The sequence below is a fragment of the Halichoerus grypus genome, chromosome 3, assembly GCF_964656455.1.
Source record: "Halichoerus grypus chromosome 3, mHalGry1.hap1.1, whole genome shotgun sequence".
NCBI classification, from domain to species: domain Eukaryota; kingdom Metazoa; phylum Chordata; class Mammalia; order Carnivora; family Phocidae; genus Halichoerus; species Halichoerus grypus.
Genome location: NC_135714.1, coordinates 155437935 through 155461735, shown reverse-complemented (window position 1 = coordinate 155461735; position 23801 = coordinate 155437935). Strand labels below are relative to the sequence as shown.

General features: G+C 50.6%; 1 protein-coding gene across 2 annotated transcripts in view; it reads right to left on the bottom strand.

Annotated features, from left to right (window-relative positions):
- Nucleotides 1-1783: 1783 nt before the first annotated feature.
- The window catches only part of SCARA5 (scavenger receptor class A member 5), a 120548-nt gene continuing 98530 nt past the window's right edge, over nt 1784-23801 (bottom strand). Inside the window, exons 8-9 of one of the 2 annotated variants that reach the window (XM_036074077.2) lie at nt 12865-13062; nt 1784-3869 (exon numbers count right to left, since the gene is read on the bottom strand). In XM_036074077.2, the coding sequence (XP_035929970.2) occupies nt 3733-3869; nt 12865-13062 (335 nt within the window). In that variant the 3' untranslated portion in view covers nt 1784-3732. The remainder of the gene's footprint in view (nt 3870-12864; nt 13063-23801) is intronic. The other variant, XM_036074079.2, reaches the window with a different exon arrangement.

The following is a 23801-nucleotide window of genomic DNA, read 5'->3' as shown; positions in this document are numbered from 1 at the left end:
ACTGGAGCCCTGGAGGCAACAGAGCCAGCGCACCCTTCTGCTCACTGAGGAGGACACGTGATGGGGTAAGAAAGCGCCCCGGTGCGGACACAGGTGGGGCTGAGAGGGAAGTGGGCCAGGCAAGGAGCCAGGAAATATTTCTCAGCTCTTCGGGACTATAACTCAAGTGGTTATTGAAGGGTCCAAGACTTCTGTTTTGGAGACTTGCCTGTTTTAAGGCTGTTTGTTGTTTTTCTGGAATTATTTCTTTCTTGCTCCTCCTCAGCTTCACTCGGCCAGTACTAGGAACAGTCCTCGTGGAGGAGGGCGGTCAGTGGTCCCTCTCTTTCTGCCCTGTCTAATGTCTATAAGACACCACTATTGTCCTCATCTCAAATGCTGGTGAGAACCAACCTTTGGGGCCTATGTGTGCTGTAATTAAGCCAACCACTCTAGTGGACTCGGTATGTGGAAGGGAGCCAAAACTTCCTCCACCATAAGCACCCCTTCGTTTCTCCAGTTGCATTGTTTTATGACAGTCATGCTAACATTTCTATAAAATGTCAAATGTGTGAATCACTTGTCTTGGAATGGTTCTCCCTTCAACCCTCCATAGACTACCCCTCTCCCTTCCCTCCTTTTCTTCTCCTTTCCCTTCACTTCCCACTCTTTTTTGGAATGGAGATGGGGTTTTGACTGCAGCTTTGTTATTTATCCCTCTCCACCAGCTCACCGCCCCCCCTCCCCGAATTAGAATAGGCTAAAGAGTTTTCAAGAAGGACTTGCAGTCCCCTAGGCAATTCTCCCACTCAGCCTGGAAGGAACTCAAATGATTCTCAGCTCTGCCTGAGCTCTGATAATGGTATGTTCCTCAGAAGTTGTTTTAGCTGGCCTCATGGGCTTCACACAGATTGTTACTCAGCTGACAACTCAAGGGAACCCCTATGAACCTTTCCAGAACTTTCTTTGTATAGTTCTCTACTCTGAGGACTGTGCACTGCAAATTCCAGCCACCTTGGCCTCCCCTATCTTCAGTCTTTGTTTCTTCACCTTAGTGAGATTCCTTGACTCGGGGCTCCCCTCAACTGTGCTGCAGTCGGACAGAGAGCCTAAGTCAGGGTAGGCTTACCTCACTTATTGCCTTTTCTCAAAGATCACAGTCTTCTGTTACATGTTGTCCAATGTTTGAAATTATATATCTCAAGCAGTTTGGCCATTGTTCTGGTTATGACAGAGGGAAGATAATTATAGTCAGTACTCTTTCATTCCCAAGTAAGAACTCTGGAGATGTAAGGAAATAGATAGGTGTTCTTTCCTTGATCAAATAAAAATGCAATTCTCTTATAAGCTGGGCCTTGATTTTTCTGTTGCCTGGGACCCTTTCCTTAGGTTACCTACTAAGGTTTGAGACGTCATGTTCCACCATGGTCTTGGCCTAGACTGTGTTTATTGTCCTCTAGAAGTATGAAGACAGCTTCTCTCTCTCTCTCTTTTTTAAGAGAACAACAGTGAGTGAGTGGGGGAAAGGGACAGAGGGAGAGGGAGAGAGAGAGAATCCCAAGCAGGCTCCACACTCAGAGCCGAGCCTGACAGGAGGCTCGATCCTACAACCCTGAGATCATGACCTGAGCTGAAACCAAGAGTCAGACGCTTAACCGACTGAGCCACCCAGGCGCCCTGGAAGGCAGCTTCTCATAAGCTGCCCATTCTACCAATCCCCGGTGAGAAATAATCAGACCATCCCGTTTTTACCAGTCCTTCCCATGCTTGCCAGAATTTCAGGAGAAAGAATGTGATGTAAAACTTGTTAGTGACATGTTCTTAGCTTTATTGAAATTCTTTCTTATAAAAGGTCTGATGTATTTTAGGCCAGGCCTAATTTCCTTTAGTCCCTGAAATCCAGGTCCATGGTTATTTCCATGTCCTCCTAAGTAAATATGTAAACTAGTAGACTTTTTGATTAAGGTTCAAACACTTATCATTGTGATTTTTATTTGATGTAAAACAAGACTTGTGTTTCCCCAAATGAAAAGACCAAGTAAGAAAGTTATGTGGGTCTTCATCAATGGGATAACTGGATTTTTTGCCAGAACTGACTTGGAATTTGTTTCGTACAATGTGACATCTTTCCACCTTCGGTATTTTCTTTTTTTAATGTAAACTTTGCAATGCTCTGAGCTATGTAGTAAAGAGTGCTATGTTTATATATGCATAATATACTGGTTCTGGAAAAAGATGCATGAGTACATGCGTGTAATGTAAACATAGCAATTGATCAGGAGAGTCTCTGATCATTAGGACGTTAATGGATAATAAGCATATTGTAAGCAAAAAACCACCAATAGCACATATTGGTTTAGTTGTCAGCCAGGAACTCTGCTGGTCCTATACCTGGATGGTCCCAGGTGTCACTTCCCCAGCCAAGCTGATGCTCACCCCATGTGACAGGTATTTGTGTATCCAAGGCCTGACTCAGTCTATGACTCCCCAAGGGAGGTGAGTCTGTGCTCACTTACTACCATGCAGCTTCCCTAGTCCTAGAACACGACGTATATGGCCTGGTTTGACCTCCTCCTCGTGTCAAAAGCAGAATATGATCTCCCTGTCACTAGGAGAGGGGTGCAGACCAAGGACTGGCAGAGCCCCATGGTTCCTTCTTCTGCCAGACATTATAGGGAATCCTCATTTCCCTACAGGATCCATCAGGACACATGTTCTGATCACAGGAGCACACCCAAAGAGTCCTGGAAAGTTCAATATCATCATCTCCAAACAGCTCCAAGACACAAGTAACTTGGCCTTAACCCTGACTGCCAGATGACTGAGTGTTGGTCTCAGCTTAACCCAGACAGCCCCCATGTCACCCTTCAAATCGGCTTTCCTCCTAGGTGGGTGGTTGGCCTGGAAGCCAGTCCGTGTCTGATCTTATACCCTGTAGGTTTGGAGTATGGAACCCTATAGTCCCACATGCCTTGCACCCGAGCTCCCTGCTCAAGCCTAGTAAAGACACGCTAGGATTCAGGTAGAAACAATGGTTACTGTCATTCTCAGTGCCAGGTGAACAGGTCAGCTGAGTGCTACCTAAAGGTAAGGTCGTACCCCAGCTAACAAGCCTTGGGGGAATGCTGCAAAGTGGATAAATGAATTTAGCACCCAAGATACTATGTAGTACATAGGGTAGTCACTCTATGGATGTCAGTTTCACTGCCCTTCTCCAAAGCCAGGCTGTCTCTTGCAGGGGCTGTGCATTTCCCTCTCACTCCTACAGGGGGCCCATTCTCTATGTCACTTCCCTGGACTAAGGAATGGTGTACGGAGGCAGAGTAAAGAGGGAAGAACGAAATCATTTGGTATAGTCTCTTGCTGGGAAGGAAAATGTCAAAACTCTTGGCCTAACTAAGGGAATTCTCTGAAGAGTAAATGACCCGTCAGGCCTCCCTCCCAACTCCACCCGCTGCATTTCTCTCCAGCAGACTCTCAGCATTTAACCGACAGACCGAAGGCGAGCATGGGTATCGAGTCCTGATGCATGGTGCTTGGAAGGCTGGCCAAAATGATGATCCAGTAGATCCCAGAGTTGTACTTTGGAGCTGATGCCCAAGAGGAGAATGACGACAGGCCACCATGGTCCTGGGACAGGGATATGTGGGCCGGGGGATGCCGGGCTGGGCAGGGCAGAGGCGATGCCCGCACCCCAGGAATGCAGGAAGGAGGCTCGGCAGCAGGGCCCCGGACCCTGGAGCATGCCCACTTTCAGTGTCTGTTGCACGTCACCCCAGCATCCTCAGCGTGCCCGCAGTTTGTCACCCCCCATTTGGAGAAGCTGCAGCGGAAGATGGAATCTTCTGTACCCTTGCAGGCGACATCATCCATCCAAATCCTCCCTGTGCCTGTGGGGACAAGTCAACACGGTTCCTTAGCAGACATGCAGGAGAGCAGGACAGAAGACAAACAGAGCGTTGCCATGTCAGTTCTTGACCAGGCTGTCCTGGACTCTGCTGGCAATTCTCAAATCTAGTGGTTCCCGCCTGCCCCCTCCACCGCCCACCAAGCCCAAATGCTCATTTTCTAGGCTCAGGTTCTTGAGGCCAGGATAACAATAACTGTGGTGACGGCAGTATATATTGGTATCTCCTACACGTCAGACGTCTCACGTGTGTGATCTTCCTCCATCCTCATCATGGGGCTGTGAGATAGACATTACTACACCCATTTTATAGATGGAGGGCTGAGGCTCAGGACGCAATCAGTGCAAGGTTGCTCAGCTCTTAAGTGGCAGGGTGTGAACTCAGGAGCAAGTTGGCACAAGCCCATGCTTTATATGCGACACCTCATGGCTTTTGAGATATAATCTCTGGCAGCCTTTGTTGCTGAGTACTCAAGCATGGGCTGATCTGAGGGACAATGTCCGATAGACCCTGGATGGGACAGATCCAGTGCCCCATAACCAAGTAGGTCAGTGCCAACATTACCTCCGATCTTTTGAAATTTAAAGCAGATGGTTCCATCCTACAAGCCCAAAATAGTGGTGCTAGAATGGCAGGGGACCCCCGAATTTAACATTATGGCCAAACATATATTTAATGACAGGCAGAAGCATCCCTAATCAGAAGTAATTAGATCAGTTCCCAAAGTATAAGGTCCCTAAGACAATCTATTGGAGTTTCTCCTGCAGCTAGTCCTGTTTACCCATATCTTAAGGGGACACGCCTGCTGGTCTGATAACTCGCTTTCATTGGCTTTCCCAGGAATGGAAAGAAAATTGGGAGATGGAAACTTGGCATTGAAGTTCTTCAATGAATGTCAGAGGACTAGGGCAGCTGGGTGAGGCTCCAGGAGGTAATAGAGAGGGCCTGTCTGGGGTCAGAGGGGCCAGTGGAGAGGGGAGTGGGCCACACCACAAGTCACCTGGAGCCCCCACTGATCAACTGGCAGGACCATCACTCATGGTTCTGCAATGTTCTCTGTGCTCACGGCCATGCCAGGCCCCAGATGATGGGAGCCCATTTGGGAGCCCTCTGGAAATGTGACTGAGCTTTAGGACACCCACAGAAGCAGTGGCTTAGAGCCTGGTTACTCCAAGTGTGGTCCTGGACCAGCAGCATCAGCATTACCCAGAGCTTATTAGAAATGCAGAACTTCGGGTCCCACCTAGGACTACTGAACCAGAATCTACATTTTAACCAAGAGATTATGTGCTGCAGTTTGAGAAGCACCAATGGAGCAGAAGAAGTAGGGATTTACAATAAGTAGGACAGGCCTTGATTCAACTCCCAGCCCCATCCGGGGGACCATTTCAGTTTTAAAACTGGGAGGGGATTCCTAGGATGTGAGAATTTTGGTACTAAAACCAGGTGCCTTCTGGATAAACCAGGATTGTTGGTTATTCCAGGACCCTAGCTTGTTAGGTCTATGAGCTGGCCCCAAAAAGCATGGGGTTAAAGGTCATAAACTAGCTGTGTCAACCTGGCAAGTCAGATGAGGCAATAAATTGTTCCTGATTTTTAAAGGACTTCAAAATCTACTAAAACCCTATAAAAAAGGTAGCTCAGGGATTGGCACCACGCCCTGACCCTAGCCCTGTCTCCTCCTCGTCCCATCTCTCAGCGTCCAGACCACTCCTTCAAGAGGAATTGTCGGGACAACTCTAAAAACCTTCAAACCGCCACTCACTCTTGAACCGCATGGGAGAATTCTCTTTACAAAGAGCGTCCAGGAAACCTTGAACCCTTTCTGCTGCCCACAAAGTCTACCGCATGAGCTATGTGGTCTAGACGTATTTTCGTTACACAGGGATTTTCAGCCTCTGTTGTCATGGGATGGCCGAGCAGTGAACGTGGGGACAGAGCTGGGAGGAGGAGAGGCCTCCTTCCGCTGTCTTGGCCTTTGCTTCTTCACAAGAGCCTCTTCCCTGGCCCGGAGACCCTGTGCATCTTACACAATAAGCCCTTTGAGGCCGAGTAATAATTTGCAGATTAAATGTCTCCTGGAAAACACATCAGTTTACAAATTACCCAGGAAAAGCCTGCAGGCCCAAGAGCTCTGTGGGATTAGTCACACCCAAAACAAATAAAGAAGCCAATAAAGGAAACTGACAAATACAGAACAGGCCCAAGGTAACCAGCTCAAATGCATATATAGGCTCACGAAACTCCAAACTCTGGTGGGTGTTTTTGCCAGGAAGTTCTGGCTATTTTGCAGTCATGTAAGAGCTAATAAAATAAGAATTGGGTCATTAAATCAGCAGCGCTGGATAGCTACAGTCTTAGAGCATCATGGGGCATCGCTGGGCGGCCAGTTAACCTGTGAACCAGCCCCACTGCTCGCCATGTCAGAGAGCCTGGAAATCCCACTCTATGCACCAATCATCACTTTAGCTTTAGAACTGACATCTGAGGACTCAAAGTGAGGCCCCAAAACCAGGAGTGTCGGCATGACCCAGGAGCTCGTTAGAAATACGGAAGCCTGCATCCGCCCAGACTTGAATCAGAATTTGCATTTTGAAGAAGATCTCCATGATTCTTATGCACATTCAGGTCTGAGGAGCCCTTCTCTAGATGAGGTCTGTACTTCCGCACAGCTATCTCTGCAAGCTCCCTAACAAAGCCCTGGGACAACGCAGGGTAGAGTGTTCTGCTCTCCACTGTTTAGATCCGAAAAAGGAAGCAATAGGGTGACATTTTATCTTGAGGGGGCAAAATGGGGACCAGAGGCCAGGTCTTCTGACACTCAGACACCAGGGGCTGCTTGAAGGTCATATTGTTGGGAATGAGTAAGTGGAGATTTTATTTTATCCTCCTCATTCATTCATTCGTTCATTCATTCATTAACATATATTTGAGGGCCTATTCCATGCTCAGCGCTATCCTGGGTGTTTGGACTACATCAACGAACAAAAAAATGATGGAACAACAAGAAAAACCTCTGCCTCATGGAGCTAACGTTTGAGTTTCTACATGTTTATTTGGAGTAATATTAATAGAAGGAATAAGTTACACTGAATCCTCCAGGCTCCCCTCAGAGCCTCACACAGAGGTAATCAGGACAGCTTATCAAACAGATATTTAAGAGATGGGAAAACTCAGAAAGATTAAGTGACTTGCCCCATAACGACTAAGGGCAAGAGACTATGTCCCAGGCCTCTGACGTGCAGGCAGTCCGGGACTTGCGCCTTACAGGGACACAGTGCACAGCATGAACACCAGGCCAGGGGTGGCAAACCGTGGGCCAGGTCAGCCCACTGTGCTTTTGTAAATAAAATTTTATTGGAACACAGCCCCACTGGTTGACTATGTTTTGTCTATGGTTGCTTTCGTGCTACACGAGCAGAGTTGAGTAGTGAGAGAAACCATTGGCCCACAAAGCCTAAAATATTTACTACCTGGCCCTTTCATGTTTGCTGACACGTGCACAAAGCCATCTCCCCATATTTGGATCTTATCGTAGAGGAGAAAGGCAAAAACTGGTCTTAATAATATGATTAGAAGTAAACACTCCCAATTCCATCCCTCGCACTCTCACCTACAAATCTATCTGCATTTGTACCCATCCTCACCTCCTTTTGTCTGTCTGTCTCCTAGAAAGATCTTCCCTGCAGATCCAAGGCTGCCTCCCAGCTGGGCTCCTTCCCCCCCTCTTCCTAGACCTCCTTCCACCCATCACCAGCCATCTGCTCCAACTGCATTTCCTCCCTCTCCAACAGCTCTTGGACCCATTTAAAATTGAAAAACACCTTTAAGGGGCACCTGGCTGGCTCAGTCATTAAGCGTCTGCCTTCGGCTCAGGTCATGATCCCAGGGTCCTGGGATGGAGCCCCACATCCCGGCTCCCTGCTCGGCAAGAAGCCTGCTTCTCCCTCTCCCATTCCCCCTTGTGTTCCTGCTCTCACTATCTCTCTCTCTGTCAAATAAATAAATTCTTCTAAAAAAAATTAAAAAAAGAAAAACACCTTTAAGTCTCTCCCATTTGGCGATTTCTTTGCCTTTTTTCCCCCAGAGAAATGGATACTTTGATGATTGAGCCCTGTCCAGGGAAACTTTTATGGTGCCAGACCCCTAAGAGAACTACCAGGAATTGGAAGTTTCTTGTATTCTACTAGGGAGGACTCAGGTTAGCGAGCACAGAAGTTCCTTCCTTCTTGCCTTCCTCCCCTGTCCCCCCCCACCCCCCTTCCTCCCTCCCTCTCACATTTAGCCGGTACCTATGAAGTCCTAGGCACAGCCCTGGGTTTTGGAGCTGGGAAGGTAAAGCCCTCAAGATGTTCACACTCGCATCAGAGCTCAGGAGAGCGTGAGAGGTGCCATGTTAGAGACACGATGCCAGGGGAGCTGGGAATGGGGTGGGGATGGAAGTCACCAGCAAAGCTCCCCTCAGGAGCTGATGATTGAGCTGACTTTAAAAGCTGACTAGGAATTAGCTAGATGAAGAAGGAGGGGAAGGCGTTCCAGACCGAACGTGGGAAGATACGGAAACGTGAAATAGCCATGGGAGCTCAGCGAACACAAGTGTCCGCATGTGGCTGGAGGGTGAGAGAGAGGTGGGAGGCAGAGTAGGAGGGATCTCGTTTCAGAAAGAACTCTGGCAGCCATGAGGAGGGAGGTGACAGGAGCCAGGCTGGAGGTGAGGAAGAAGCTCATGGAGGGTCACAGCCACCCCTGCACCCACGTTCACTGGCACCCGACCTCCACCCAACGTAGAGCAGAGGCGTGAGCACACCAGGGACTGCACTGTGCTTACTGCTTGACACACGTGATCTCATTTAGCAAATGCCACCATCCTTCAAAAGTGGGAGGGCTCAAGCGAGGGGAGGTGATAAAATCTGCTGTGCCAGGCCACCAGCTGGAAGTGGCAGATTTGAGATTCTAACTTGGGTTGGACCCACAGCCTGAGCTCCTAACCACCGCTCTACCCTGCTTGGGCTCCTAGGGCAAGAGCAGTGAGGACAAAGAGGAAGGGACAGAATCAAGGGACACCAGAGAGTAGACACTGGTGAAATCTGTGGGACCCAGGGACTGGCCAGATGAAGGGATGGGGAGAGGGAGAGAGCGGGATGGGGGACGGGCCGGCAGTCCTGGCGGGCAGGGCAGGAAGCACATCCAGAGGGCACAGAGAGAGGCCAAGCCATGGAGGGAGGGGCCAGGGCTTGGGAGACTGAGCCTGGGAACCGGCAGACTGGGATCAGGAGTTGGGGCCCTAGTGGGGAAGAGGGCTGTGGTCAGAGGGGTGTCCCCATCTGAGGCACGCCCTACCGCTGCCCCGAGAGGCCGCATCCCCTCCCCCCCCCGCCCCCATAGCCACCACAGCATTCCCCCCCCGCCCCGCCCCCATAGCCACCACGGCATCACCCCCCACCCCCGCTCCGCCCCCATAGCCACCACAGCATAAGAATCAGTAAACACGCCTGCCTTTCCCTCTACACCGAAGCTGTTGAGGCTGGAGGCAAGGGTTACTCAACCGCGTGTCCCAGCACCGAGCCTAGTGCCCAGCGATGGGAGGTGCCTAGAAGCTGCTGAGGAAGCAGGCAGAGCAGCCTGGCTTCGGAAAAAGGGCTCAGAAGAGCCTCGGCTGGGCCAGCCCCTTCTCTTACCTGCTGTGAGCCCCTTCATCACACCTGGCCGGCCTACCTGTCGAGGTCTCGAATATCACGTAAGATACTAGATGGGGACAGAGATGGGGAAATGACAGTGCAGATGTGATATGTACGGGGAAGGGAGTCCGGTTTTGCACTGACTGGTTTAAAGTGATGATTTCAGGGGCACCTGGGTGGCTCAGTCGGGTGAGCAGCCGACACTTGGTTTCGGCTCAGGTCCTGATCTCAGGGCTGTGCGATCGAGCCCTGCGTCGGGCTCCTTGCTCAGAGGGGAATCTGCTTGAGATTTTTTTCTCTCTCTCTCTCTCCCTCTGCCCCTCCCCCCCAATAAATAAACAAATCTTTGAAAAAAAGAAGTGGCGATTTCAGAACTTCCCCACTTGTCACATGCTACAAAAATCAAGGGGGAATGAAAGAGGCCATGGAGTCTCAGTTTGGGACTAACACTGCCCGTGACATTCAAACAACTTGTTTCGGCTTCTCTAAAGGAGTTTCTGATATTTTTCGTCCCCACAGGTTTTACTTCCACTCCCTAGGAAGGAGTCCTCCCTGAAGGCAAGAATGGAAAAGCAAGGACTGTTCATACAGCCCCTGTTCCTCATGCAGACAGAAATGGCGTTTTTCCTTGAAGAAAACAGGCTGAAATCCGGCCCGAAGCTTTAGGTGGGAGGAAAGCGCTCTCTCCGGGTGGGCTGCCCTCGGAGGGGCTGTACTCTCTGAACTCCCCCCGCGCCCTGGCCTTGGCCTTCGCTGGAAAGGTCAGGACGGGCGAGGCCAGGACGGACTGGGGAGGGGGCAGGACGGGTGGGCAGGACGGGAGGGCGGGGCCAGGATGGGCGGGCGGGGCCAGGACGGGCGGGGGGCGGCCAGGACGGGCGGGGGTGGGGCCAGGACGGGCGGGGGTGGGGCCAGGACGGGCGGGGGTGGGGCCAGGACGGGCGGGCGGGGTCAGGACGGGCGGGCGGGGCCAGGCAGCTGCTCTCTGCCGGTGGTCAAAACAGATTTCACCAGTCACCTTCAGCCCCTGGGATCGTCTCCTCCTGCTCAGCTGACTGTAACAAAGTACCATTGACTGAGTGGCTTGCAAACAACAGACCTTTATGTCTCACAGCTCTGGAGGCTGGGAGTCCGAGATCAGGGTGCCAGCATGGCTGGGCTCTGAGGAGGGCTCTCTTCTGGCTGGGAGACTGCATCCTTCTCTGTGTATCCTCAGGGAAAGAGGACGAGGGAACTCTCCGGGGTCCCTTTTATAAGAGCGCGGGTCCCATCATGTCATGACCTGATCGCCTCCCAGAGATTCCCCCTCCTCATCGCGTCATGTTGGGGGTTAGGATTGCAATATATGAATTCGGGGGAGACACAGTCTATAACAGTGCCTGGGGGTCTAAGGGCTGAGATTCTGAATCAGAGTTGCCCCAGCCCCTGGTGGAGATGAGGCGAAGGGTGACTGAGCAGTGGAGGGTGCCACAGCCAGCCTGGATGTGAAGTGGCTCCGTTTCTCTCTCTGGAGCGGATGCGCCAGCCCCGCCCCCCCCCCCACGCCACGCCCTGAGTCCCTTTAGCCTTCCAGCCCCGTGGTTCCGGCAGCCAGGGTGTCGGGCAGGACAGCGACCATGCCTGGCTCCACTCCATGACACAAGGAGCGCTCACAGCTGGGCTGTCTCTTCCTGTGTAGGTCACAAGGGGGACCTGGCAACTGAGTGTGAGTGGATCGGTCCAAATCCCTCCCCACACCTGTCAGGACTTGGGTCCTGTGACAGGAGCATTCCAAATCCCAGGGGACTCAAGCTGGAAGGCACATCACAGAGTCTGCAAGCCCTTTTAAGTTACAGACGGGGACGCCAAGACCCACAGGGAAGAAGCAACAAGATCACACAGCCAGGGGTCAGCACACTCTCCTAGGGGTGTGGGGAGTCCTGCGTGGTGCATGTGGGACTGTTGTTGTAGTTGTGAGTCAACGCAGGTGTCTTCAAGATCAAGGTCTGACGGAGGAAAAAGCATGTGTGACCGGGAATTTTGTATTTGAGTGTGAAAGTGTGTGTGGTGCCGTGAATGTTTAGCACCTGTCCGTAGGTGTGTAACAAGTGATCCCATTTTGTGTGTCGCTTGGGTGGTGGTCACAGCAAGCATGGCACGGTATAGAGAGTGCTCTGTGCTGAATTGTGTTCCCTCAAATTACTATGTTGAAGTCCTAAGCCCTGGCACCTCGAAATGTCACTATTTGGAGACAGGCCCCTTAAAAGAGGTAATTAAGGTAAAATGAGGCCATCGGGGAGGGCCCTAATCCAAGATGACTGTGTGCTTATAAGAAGAGATTAGGACACACAGAGGGAAGACCTTGTAAAGACATACGGAGAAGACAGCCACGCACGAGCCAAGGACAGAGGCCTCAGGAGAAACGAAACCCGCTGACACCTTGATTGTGGACCCTCCAGCCTCCAGAACTGTGAGAAAACAAAATTCTGTTGCTTCAGCTCCGCACGTCTGTGCTATTTGTTACAGCGGCCGAGCAGACTAATGCAGAGCGCTAGCCTGAGGGACAGACACAGTACCATGGATGGGGCCTGGAGCTGGGCATCTGCCCAGAGAAGGTCTGCACCCCTCCCCCATAGCGCCTTGTGCCATCTGCAGGAAGGGAGGCGCACTTGAGCATGTTGAAAGGAAAGCAACCAAAATGGTGAAGGCTTTCAAAATCCTGTCACATGAGGACAAGATGGAGTTACTGGAGATAATCACCTGAAGAAGAAAAGCCTCAGAGAGGGTCAGGGACAGCCTGCAGAATGGATGAGAGCCTGGTCTCCTAAGCCACCTGCCATTTGCTAGCTGTGTGGCCGGGGGCAGGTCATTCAACCTCTCTTTGCCTCGGTTTCCTCATTTGGAAAGTGGCGATGATAGCTGTACCTACTTCCTAGTGTTGTAAGGGTTAAATGAGTGAATATCTGTAACATGTTAGGACCGAACCTGGCATACAATGGGCGCTATATAAGCATTTGGCCCTCTCTGTGCTCCATCACCAAACTGCAACAGAGCTAAGTGGGAGGGAGACGCAGGGCTGAGAACCAGAGCCCACAGGGGAATCCGACAGGAGACCAGAAATAAAAGGAGGTCAATCCAAGGAAAGGAAGAATGTTCTAATAACCAGAACTGTGTGAAGACATGCCAGCTTGCGTGGGGGGCAGCAAGCCTCCCGTTGCAGGAAGTGTGGGGGGCAGAGGTCAGCTGACCCTTGGCGGGACTCATGCTCTGGGGAGGAGACCCGACGAGCATTCCTGGACCCTCTCCCCCAGAGGGCTTACCTTGCCCAAACCGTGCTGTCCGGTACACCTCCTCCACGCCGCGGAAGCCCAGCATGCGGCACACCACGTCGCCGTCCTTCTTGTCCCAGCCATCGTCACACACGGTGCCCCAGCGCCGCTCGTGGTACACCTCCACGCGACCTTCGTGCGGCCCAGAGCCGTTCACCAGCCGGATCATCACGGCGTCCACGCCACCTGCTGGGAGCAGCCCGGGGCACCGCTGAGCTCTGGGCACGCCCGCATCCCCACCCCCCGCGGGGGACCTGCCCCCTACCCCACCCCCGCATGGGGCAGAGGGGACCCAGACCATGACCTGCAGAAACCCTGGGGTCTCACCCCTGCCCTTGATCAGTCTGCTTCTCTCTACCTTTTTTTTTCTTTTAATAAACTTCATTTTGGGGGGCACCTGAGTGGCTCAGTCGGTTAAGTGTCCAACTCTTGGTTTCGGCTCAGGTCATGATCTCAGGGGTGGTGAGATGGAGCCCTGCATGGGGCTATGTGATCAGCGTGGAGTCTGCTTGAGATTCTTTCCCTCTCCCCTTCCCTCCCCTTCTGCCCCTCTCCCTGCTCTGGCTGGTGTGCAAGCTCTCTCTCAAATAAATAAATAAATACACAAACAAACAAATAAATAAATAACAGCTTAAAAAAAAGATAGACTTCATTTTTTCAGAACCGTTTTAAGTTCACAGAAAAATTTCCCGTAGCCCCTTTGCCCCTACACAAGCACAGCCTCCCCCACTGTTAAGAGCCCACAGCGGAATGAACCTACACTGACACATCATTATCACCAAGTCCACCGTTTACCTTAGGATTCCTTCTTGGTGTACATTCAGTGGGTTTGGACAAATGTCTAATGACATGTATCCACCATTATAGTATCCTACAGAGTAGTTTTATTGCCCTAAAAATCCTCTGTGCTCTTCCTGCTCATCCCTCCCCACTTCCCAGCCCCTGCTGACCACTGATCTTTTCATTGTCTCCACAGTCTTGCCTTTCCCAGAATGTCATACAGTTGGAATCATACAGTATGCAGCCTTTCCAGATTGGCTTCTTTCACCTAGTAATATGCATTTAAGGTTCCTCCATGTCTTTTGTGGCCCGATAGCTCATTTCTTTAGAGCACTGAAGAATATTCCATTGTCCAGATGTGCCCCACTTTATTTATCCATTCACCTCCTGCAGGACATGTGCCTCCAAGTTTTGGCAATTATGCATAAAGGTGCTATAAACCCTCCTGTGCAGGTTTTTGTGTGGACATCAGTTTTTAACTCATTTGGGTAAATCCCAAAGGAGTGTGATTGCGGGATTTTTCTCCACCTTTTGGGACCTGGTGACCAGCAGTCATGCCTGCCAGGGAGGAGGGGGAACGGAGAAAACCAAGGGAGGATCCAGACTCTCCTAGCAGGTGGCCTTGCTGTGCAACACAGTAGCTGGGGAGGTCCCCATGAAATGTCTCAGCCCTGAGTTCCAGCATTCGTGCCTACTTTCCCACTGGGCTGTGAGCATGAAAGTGTGAAGCCAGACAGGCCTGGGTGTGAATTCTGTCTCTCCCACTCACCGTAAGTGGGAGACAGTAGCACATCAAATCTAAGATGCCACTTTTTGTAAGGCACATCACTATCATATGTGCTACTAAGAAGGAAAAAGTTCTGCCAGTGATAGTGGCAAATTATGTCAATTGCGAGATGCTTCCAGATTTCAGAGATGTGAAGTTGTGTGTCACAGAATCAGTGAGATGTGGCAATCCATGAAGAGCTTAGAACAGTACCTGGCACATAGAAAACTCTTCTTTCTACCTGGATGATCTTATGAAAGACTCACAGCCTCTCTAAGGGGATGTCCCCAACTGTGACATGGGGGTAACATGTAGGGCTATTGTGCAGACCAAATGAAATCATGTGGGGGCGCCTGGGTGGCTCAGTCGGTTGAGCAGCGGACTCTTGATTTCGGCTCAGGTCGTGATCTCAGGGTCATGGGATTGAGCCCCACCTAGGGCTCTGTGCTCAGCACAAAGTTTGCTTGTCCCTCTCCCTCTGCTCCTCCTCCCGCTCATGCTCTATTTTTTTTTAAATTTTATTTTATTTAAATTCAATTAATTAACACAGAGTGTATTATGAGCTCCAGAGGTAGAGTTCACTGATTCATCAGTTGCATATAACACCCAGTGCTCATTACATCACGTGCCTTCCTTAATGCCCATCACCCAGTTACCCCATCCCCCCACCCACCTCCCCTCTCTCTCTCTTAAAATAAATACATAAATAAAATCTTTAGGGTGCCTGGGTGGCTCAGTCATTAAGTGACTGCCTTCAGCTCAGGTCATGATCCTGGAATCCCAGGATCAAGTCCCGCATCGGGCTCCCTGCTCGGCAGGGAGTCTGCTTCTCCCTCTGACCCTCCCCTCTCTCATGCTCTCTCTCTCTCTCTCTCAAATAAATAAATAAAATCTTTTTTAAAAATCTTTAAAAAATGAAATCATGTGTATAAGGCTCCGAGCATGGTGCCTGGCACACTGTAGACCCTCAGCAAATCCTAGGCTGCTCCTCCTTCTCTCATGGCTGAAACTCTATCACATTCATCTATAAACTCTATTTAGCACAGAGCCCTGTTCTAGGAAATGAACAGTAAATGTGCTGTGCAGATGAATGAAGATTCATTCCTTTGCAGTACAAAGCACTGCCTTATTTCTCCAAGGGGATGTTTTGGTGACTCAAAGAACACTGCAGCAGCTGAAACAACCCTTAAGATCATCTCAAAGCCAGGGTCTGGCTGGGAAGTCAGTGTCGGGCCATACACACTGTTAGCGTCAGGGGAGGAGTGGGAGCTCGGGTCCCCTCATGTGTCCTCTAAGGTCCTTTCACCACCCAGAAGTGGGGTAGCGATCTTCATCCCTCAGAGACCAGAACTTCCTCACTTGACAAGATATTGGAGTGGTCGTTGGGTCTTAAATCTGGTCACACATCAAAATCATTAGGAATGCCTGTAAAATGCAGATTCCTGGGCCCACTTGGACCTACTGGATCAGAGTCTTGGTGGTGGGAGTCAGGGATCTGTAATTTTTACAAGTGCTCCCCATGATTTCAAGGTACTACGTGTATGTGGACAGGCATTTGGAAGTGATGGGAGTAGATGATCTGTAAGGTTTTTTCCAGCCCCAGTGTTCAGTGATTCCAAGGCCAGGGAAGAGGGGGAAGAGGTCAAAGTTGTCTCTTTTTGTTTTTCTTTTTGCAGCCAGAAACCGCCTGGGGCATGTAGGGTGGTGGTGAAATCACTGTACTGTGACATGGTGACACGTGCATGACATGATGCAGAAAAGACCCTTATGTGAATTGCCAGAGAAAATAGCAAATCCGATCAAGCTCCGTGCCCAGTAAGTACTGCACTCTCAGACCGTATTTTTCTTCTTTTTTTTGCCAAGTGGGCTAGGGGATTCCCCCCTTCCAATGACTGTGACCTTCACAGGCCCCTGGAGGGGATGGTAGGATTGATAAACCCCACATCTGTACCACATGAGAAAGGAGAGGAGTTAGAATTGGCCACATGTCCGTTATGTGCTGCCTGGGCTGGGGAAACCCCAGAATATTCTGCACTGGGGAACCAAAGAAGTCACCAGAAAACCACTCAAGGCGCTGAAAGATCACAGATGGATGACTCTGAAAGGCTTCTTGAAATGTTGAATGGCATTTTCTACACATCCTTCATCCCTGACCATTCTTCCCATACGGATTTGCTGCAAACACAAGCTCATACCAGGCTGTCAAGGCTGAGGATGAGCAAGAGAACACAGGAATCCTGAAGAAGGAAAACATGGAGAGAAGCTAGAAGGCAGAGACCAGGTCTGAGACAGAGAAACTCCCCAGGGAGCAGTAATGACAAGCTAACCTGGAGCCAGCAGCAGCAAACGAGGCCTGGCCCCTGGCTGGGGGCTTGCCCTGGGTGCGTTGGCCGAAGCTGAGATGTCAGCCCTGATTTCTCACAGAGCTGCCTCGCCTCTGTCAGCAGCCTGTCACGGTGGCCATGGGCCACACCAGGCCAGCCTCCAACAGAAGCCTCAGTGTGGGGTAGTAAGTAGAAGAGAGAAGTGACAGGAGAATGTTGTGGGTCCCAGAGCAGGCCAGGCAGAGTTCGGGGTGTCAGGTCAAAATAATAGGAAGAGGCTGGCTGCGACCCAGGAAGCCAAGGCTGACGTTCCGAGATTCCCCCATATCCTCCCTGCTCAGGCCAGCCTGAACTCATGTCATTCATGTCTTAGTTTAGCAAAATAAGTGACTGGCCATCTGTTAAAGGCCTGGTCCTGTTCTAGGAGCTATGGATATATCCATGAACAAAGTCTCTGCCCTCAGGGACTGGTATTTTAATGGAGAGACTAGCAGTAAAGCTAGGGGGAAAAAAATAACCATGGCCAGGTAGTGATGAACGCATAGACAGGAACAGAAGCACAGAAAGGGGACAGAGAGGGGTGCCTGGGTGGCTCAGTCATTAAGCGTCTGCCTTCGGCTCAGGTCATGATCCCAGGGTCCTGGGATTGAGTCCCGCATCGGGCTTCCTGCTCCGCGGGAAGCCTGCTCCTCCCTCTCCCACTTCCCTGCTTGTGTTCCCTCTCTCGCTGTGTCTCTCTCTGTCAAATAAATAAATAAAATCTTAAAAAAAAAAAAAAAGAAAGGGGACACAGAATGAAAGGAGGTGCCATCTTAGGTGAGGAGACAAGGAAGGAAATGGAGAGCGAGGGGATGTGCCATCCTAGGTGAGGAGATAAGAAAGTGAATGAAGAGTGAGGGAAGGTGCCATCTTGGACAGGGACACCAGGAAGGGAATGGAGAATGAGGGGATGTGCCTTCTTGGAGAGAGACAGGGAAGGGAGCGAAGAGTGAGGGAAGTTGCTATCTTAGAGAGAGAGAGACAAGGAAGGGAATGGAGAGTGAGGGAAGGTGCCATCTTGGAGAAAGAGAGAGAGACAAGGAAGGGAATAGAAAGTGAAGGGAGGAACCATCCTGGATGGGAGGGAAGAAGGAAGTTCTTGAGTAGAGACCTGAATGAGCCAGAGGAGAATATGAACTCCCCCATCTCTATAAAACCCCTCTCTGTGCTCCTAAGTTTTTCTTGTCCTTTAAATCTCAGCTTACATGTCCCATCTCCCTAAAACCCTCCCCACATCCCCCACACCTGGCCAGGGCCTCTTCTTTGGATGTATTTATCCCTTCATCTAAAAACTGCCTATCTGTCTTCTTAGGACACCGAGAGCATTCCGAGGACAGATCACGTGGCCTGATACAGTGCTTGTACATCAAGATGCCCAGGCTGTGCAAAATGAAGGCATGTGTGAATGAACGAACTCAGAGAATACAGACCCAGGTGGGCAGGTCCTGTCTATTGGACATAGCTCCTCAGAGCCTAGGGCTTTCTTATGAACCTGGAGAATTAGCCATGAGGGCATCCCACAGCTCCAGCACCCCCTTTATGACATCAGGGCCCATTCTACTCACTCATTCACTGATGGCTTCTTCTAGTGGGACAGTCCTGGGTTCTGGACCCCAGGGCTAGGCTATTGGTACAATGACCACACATTCCAAATGAGAAAATAGGGTTGTGGTCTGTCATATGATATGGTGAGTACTGGAAGAAATCTGGAAAACGTCATCGGGATGCTGAAATATTGGAATTCCCAGGAGGCTTCGATGTATATGGAAGTGGCAAAAGAATATTTGGAAACAGGACAATTTCAAAAAATTGGACACATATGGTAACCATAATTACGAGACTCGCAGCATCAATTTCAAGGATGTCTCCCTGGTTCATGTCCCACGATCCCCATAAGCCAAGCAAAGTTGTGGCCCTCAGGACTACCCCGGCCCCCAGACCCTAGGTTGGCTCCTTGAGCACTGGAACCTGTTCCTTGTAACTTGTTCCCAGATCCTCCCGATTTAGGGTTTCTCCTCACAGTGGAGGCTAAACACAGTCACACCTGCTCACGGGATGCTGCATGCCCCAGAAGAATTAAAATGATTCTGAAATCCTCATGGCCTCCCCTGGACTCATCGGAACCTGACACATTCTGTCCTAGGTCTATCTTACAGAACCTGCCACTCAGGCTGGGTTTTGCATCCTTTTCTTTCCCGTAATAAAAGCTCAACTCTGCGGACCATTCCCTCGGGAAAACCATAGGCTGAGATTTGATCTGATTATGATGCAAACTGCCCCACGGCAGGGCGTCGGCCAGGCCCAGGAGCTGTTCCGTGCACAGTCTGTCTGGCCTCCTGAGGAGCGGCAGGGGAGGTCCCAGGCAGGCATTTGCCACAGGCCTGAGCAATGATGCCGCTTCCTGCAACGCATGTGGATAATCACCAAATGACTGCAACAGTGCCCCCCCACCCCCAGCCTGGGAGGGATGTCATGACTCGGTAAAAGGTTGGGGTTTCTGTGGGCAGAGGGTTTGAACTCTGCTTTTTCCCAGCAGTTGCTGCCCCAGGGCAAAGCTTTCCCACCAAGCCGCCAGCCGCCACTCGGAAATGCTCTCACCCCACAGATGTGTCACCCCCACATAACCCGAAGTGGTGCCTGAGAGGTGGTTTTAGCCTAGTTTTTGACCGCCCCACCCCCACCCCCCAGGATGCTTCTTGCAAGTCCGGGGAGCATCTCCCTCAGACCCCTGCCGAGAGTGGTCCCTCAGAGTGTGTGGGGCCACTTGAGGTCAAGGAGATACCTCTCTGCACATGACAGGCAAGGAGAATGGCAGGCAGAGATTTTGGACTGCACAAAACTCAGGCACGCCCAGGGCAACAGAAAGAGGACTGGCCCGGTTGGAGGGCAAAGGGCAAGAGTGCTCATGGGGACCTCAGGCTTTTGTAATTGCATGTAACTTCCCTTAATAACTGCTTTTGCATGTCTGACAGGCCCCTTGACCTCTTTTCTTTTTTTTAAAGATTTTATTTATTTATTTGAGACAGAGAGAGCATGAGCAGGGGGAGGGCCAGACGGAGAGGGAGAAGCCGATTCCCCACTGAGCAGGGAGCCTGACATGGGGCTCCATCCCAGGACCGAGGGATCAAGACCTGAGCTGAAGGCAGACGCTTAGCCGACTGAGCCACCCAGGCGCCATGCCCCCACCATTTACCTCTTTCTTTGCATCCCACCTCAGTGGGGCCTGGAAAATCCTTCCTGAGCAAAATGAAAATCAGCAACCCTGTTGAAAAGCCTGCCCCTCACCAAGCCCTATGTGGATATCTGATTTTGATTCATAAAGGGAACCCTCTGAGTCAAGAGAATATCAAACTCATTCTCTTGTTCTGGGGTCTCCACCCTGCAGACTGGACTCTACCTAGCTTGCAAGTGGAGAGGGCAGTACTGACCACAAGGCTGGCCCCCACCCGGCTCTTCGCACAAGGAGCACTCTCTGGAAGGTCCGAGGTTAAGGGAAATACCAAGGAACTATTCCTCATCAAAAACCTGGAGGACAACCTGGAGAGTTTTCTGACTTGAATCCCTGGCCCAGTAAATCTTGGGCAGAGCTTCTCCTAGTATTCCCCCATAGCAGTGACATCCAGATGTTTATAGGATCAGGCCTCTGTGTCTTTTGGCCCTGCAGCCCAGATTTGGGATCAGAGGTGCTCCCCTTTTATACAGAGAAGCAGACAGAGAAGAGTCCTTTCAAAAAAGCTCACATTGGAAGTGGCCACTTCTTTGTCTGGCTGTGTAGCCCTAGGGGAGGAAGCTGATAAATGAGAACGGGGGCAGAAGACCAGCCCTCTCCAACTGGGCAGCCTCCTTGCCGTCTCCCAGATCAAAAGGATCAAGCATTTCTCCAACAAATCTTCCAGAGCATCAGTGGTTCTAATCTCTGCTTGGAGGTTTCTGCCTAGCTGCAGTGCCAGACCATAGACCCCACCTCCTCATTCCCTAACCAGCTCTTCGGACCCTGCCCAATACCCAGGCCACTGTCGGGACCGACCATGAGGCCCTCATCCAGCCTCCTGCGGGAGGACCCCAGACCCACTCCAGTCCTGGCCTGGCCCCTCAGTAAAGGGGGGGAGGCGAGGCACAGACGGGGTCAGACGTAACTTGTACATTTTCTGGGGTTATCTCTAGTAATGACTTCCTCAAGCCTCGTAGGGGGCTACAGACATCACCATTACTTACTGCATAGAGCTGCTTCTAGTCACACTGTCTCACATGATGGAGAAGCCTAGAATTTGCCAGCTGCCAGGGACTTGGAGATCACATAGTGAAAACTGTTCATGTGACACTTGAGGATAGAGAGGCTCGGAGAGGTGATAGATCTTGCCCACGGTCATCCCACAGTTAGGAGTAAGTAGAAAAGCTGGGACCTGACCTTGAGACTTAACCCTTGAGCCAATTCTCCATCTATACCTTTCTTGCTTCATTTTTCATAAGATCCCCCCCGTCTTTATGAGCTCTCTGGGCAGGGTCCACTGATTCTGCTTCGCGACTTTGATGCAAGATGCCTTTTGATGGAGCAGTCACATTAAAAATAATTACTTTAACCCTTGAACTGTAATGCTTCTACCCCCAATTTGTAGAAACAGTTTGGCTTCTCCTAAGTCTTATGGGAGGACCAAGAATGCAGGGATGCCCTTGTGAAGCACGTCTATTGCCAAGTTTGTATTTGAAAATGAACGTGTCTCTGTTTCCGGGCAGGGGAAAGATAAACCAGCTTTAGCTTTTGAGAGCAGGGCTAATATTTATGGAAGCCCAGGGTGATTCTACCTTCTGTGCACAGATTTGGGGTGCTGAAGATGCACTATCTTTATTAATTCTTTATACATATCTTCATCAATGTATGTATTTCTTTTTTTTTTTAAAGATTTTATTTATTTATTTGATAAAGACACAGAGAGAGAGGGAACACAAGCAGGGGGAGTGGGAGAGGGAGAAGCAGGCTTCCCGCTGAGCAGGGAGCCCGATGCGGGTCTCGATCCCAGGACCCTGGGATCATGACCTGAGCTGAAGGCAGACGCTTAACGACTGAACCACCCAGGCACCCCTGTATGTATTTCTCTTTTTAATGATTCATTTACTTATCCATCCAGATGCACTTCTGGAATCCTACCACGTTCCAGAACTGTACTGGGGGCTAAGGATGAGTAAGTGTTGTCTTTGCCCTCAGAGCTGTCTAATGAACTGACGGCATACAATGGATAAGAACACAGAATGTCAGAGCTGGCAGAGACCTCCCCTGAGTCCAAACTCTCATCTACAGGTGAGGGAACTGATGTTCTGAGATAGGAAGGAACCAGCAGTCACTGGGACACCAGAGCCCTTTCTTTCTAGACCACTGCTCCTTCTAACGTGGGCTACTTTCAGTGCTGCCTAAGCCCCACAACACAGAGTTAAGCTGGTCTGAGGTTAAACCAGTTGGGGCCAAGATGGCGGCAGGCTGGTGCTCCCCAGACTGGGGCACTGCTTGAGAGAGTTCAAGCAAAGCTCACGATCCCTGAGAGTTACAGAAAAATATCCCATGTTCCCTTGGGCAGAAAAATAGTGTTTTGTTTGTTCATGATTCCTCGATACTTAATATTGTGCCTAGTTGGCTGAAGATGCTGATTCAGTGTTGGATGGGATGGAGGGCAGATGGGTGGATGGATGCATGACTTTGCTAGCGGGTATGATTGGACTCTCCAGCTGAATGCCTCATGTTTCCTGTATCTCTCTGGATCTTTCCTGTATCTCAGGTTCCAGTCTTAACCTTCAGTGCCTGACTGTTCAGAATGGGCACGGTACCCATCCACTGATCCCACCAGCTCAGGCAGGAATGGTGTTACCCCAGGATAGAGGCCATGCACTCCCCGTGCACACAGTGACTGGGGGCCCTGACCCTTGGTTGCATCTACTTGGGCTGTCTTTCTGTAATTCATTCTAGACTCCCTATTGTTGCTTGATCTCTAAACAAGTATTGGCCCTGTTCTGGGGACAGAGAGGTATATAACCATGCTTCTCCTCGGGGCACAAAAATGCTATGAGGCGATTCCGGGCCATCCCCGCCAAGCGCCACAAGAAGAGATCCAAGGCAGGAGGTGGGCATGGTGAGGAGCAGGGGGGGACTGGTGGGGGCTGGCCAAGCCATAGTGCCAGTGTTCTTAAGTCTAGAGGCACTAAGATATTTTTCTTCATTTCTTCACCTGTCATACTCACTTCCCAGGGTTGTTGAGAGGATCAGTGACAAAGATTCTCTGCTTGACCAAACCCTAGGCAGGCTCCTGAGCCCTTTCAAGGAGGCCTCAACTTTGACCCATAAAGTCTTGAATAAAACAGAACATCATTTCTAACAGCTCAAGGCCACATCCCTGGAATGACCCTAGCCTCCCTTCATGTGCCTGCCTGAGAAAACTCAAGGCTGCCAAAAGAATTTACTATTTGTTCCAGCCAACACCTGAAGATAGGGCCCTGTCTCCCAGCCTCTGTGGGAGGGAGGGAACCTAACTTGGATAAGAACCAGTTAGAAAACCCAGATGGGTTTCCTAGGGACCAACCCTCCCTTCCTGCTTTTTGTCATTTTTCACTTTTCTGACTCTACTGAATCTCCACTCACTGCCCTCCCACTTCTCTCATTCTCCCTTTAAAGCACCCAGTCACCTCTATACCAATGGAAGTTGAATTCGGTTCACACAGGCCTCTTTTCCCTATTGCAAGAGTATGTTACTAATTTAAGATCCGTCCCGACCACTTTAACTAGCATCCAGCTTTGTTTATCTCTGACATCAGATGTGATAAGACTGGCATTAGACAAGGTCAACGTGTATGCCATGCTCCCAGCCTGTCAGCACTTCCTTACACATGGGTAATGCCATGAATGATTGGTCTGGCTCAAGAACTCGAACCACTTTGATGATGATTAGCAGGACCACCCAGATTCCCTTAGGAATGTGAGTTGGGGGAATATGGAGATAAATGAGCAGAAGCAGCCTCAAAAAGAGGCAGGGACA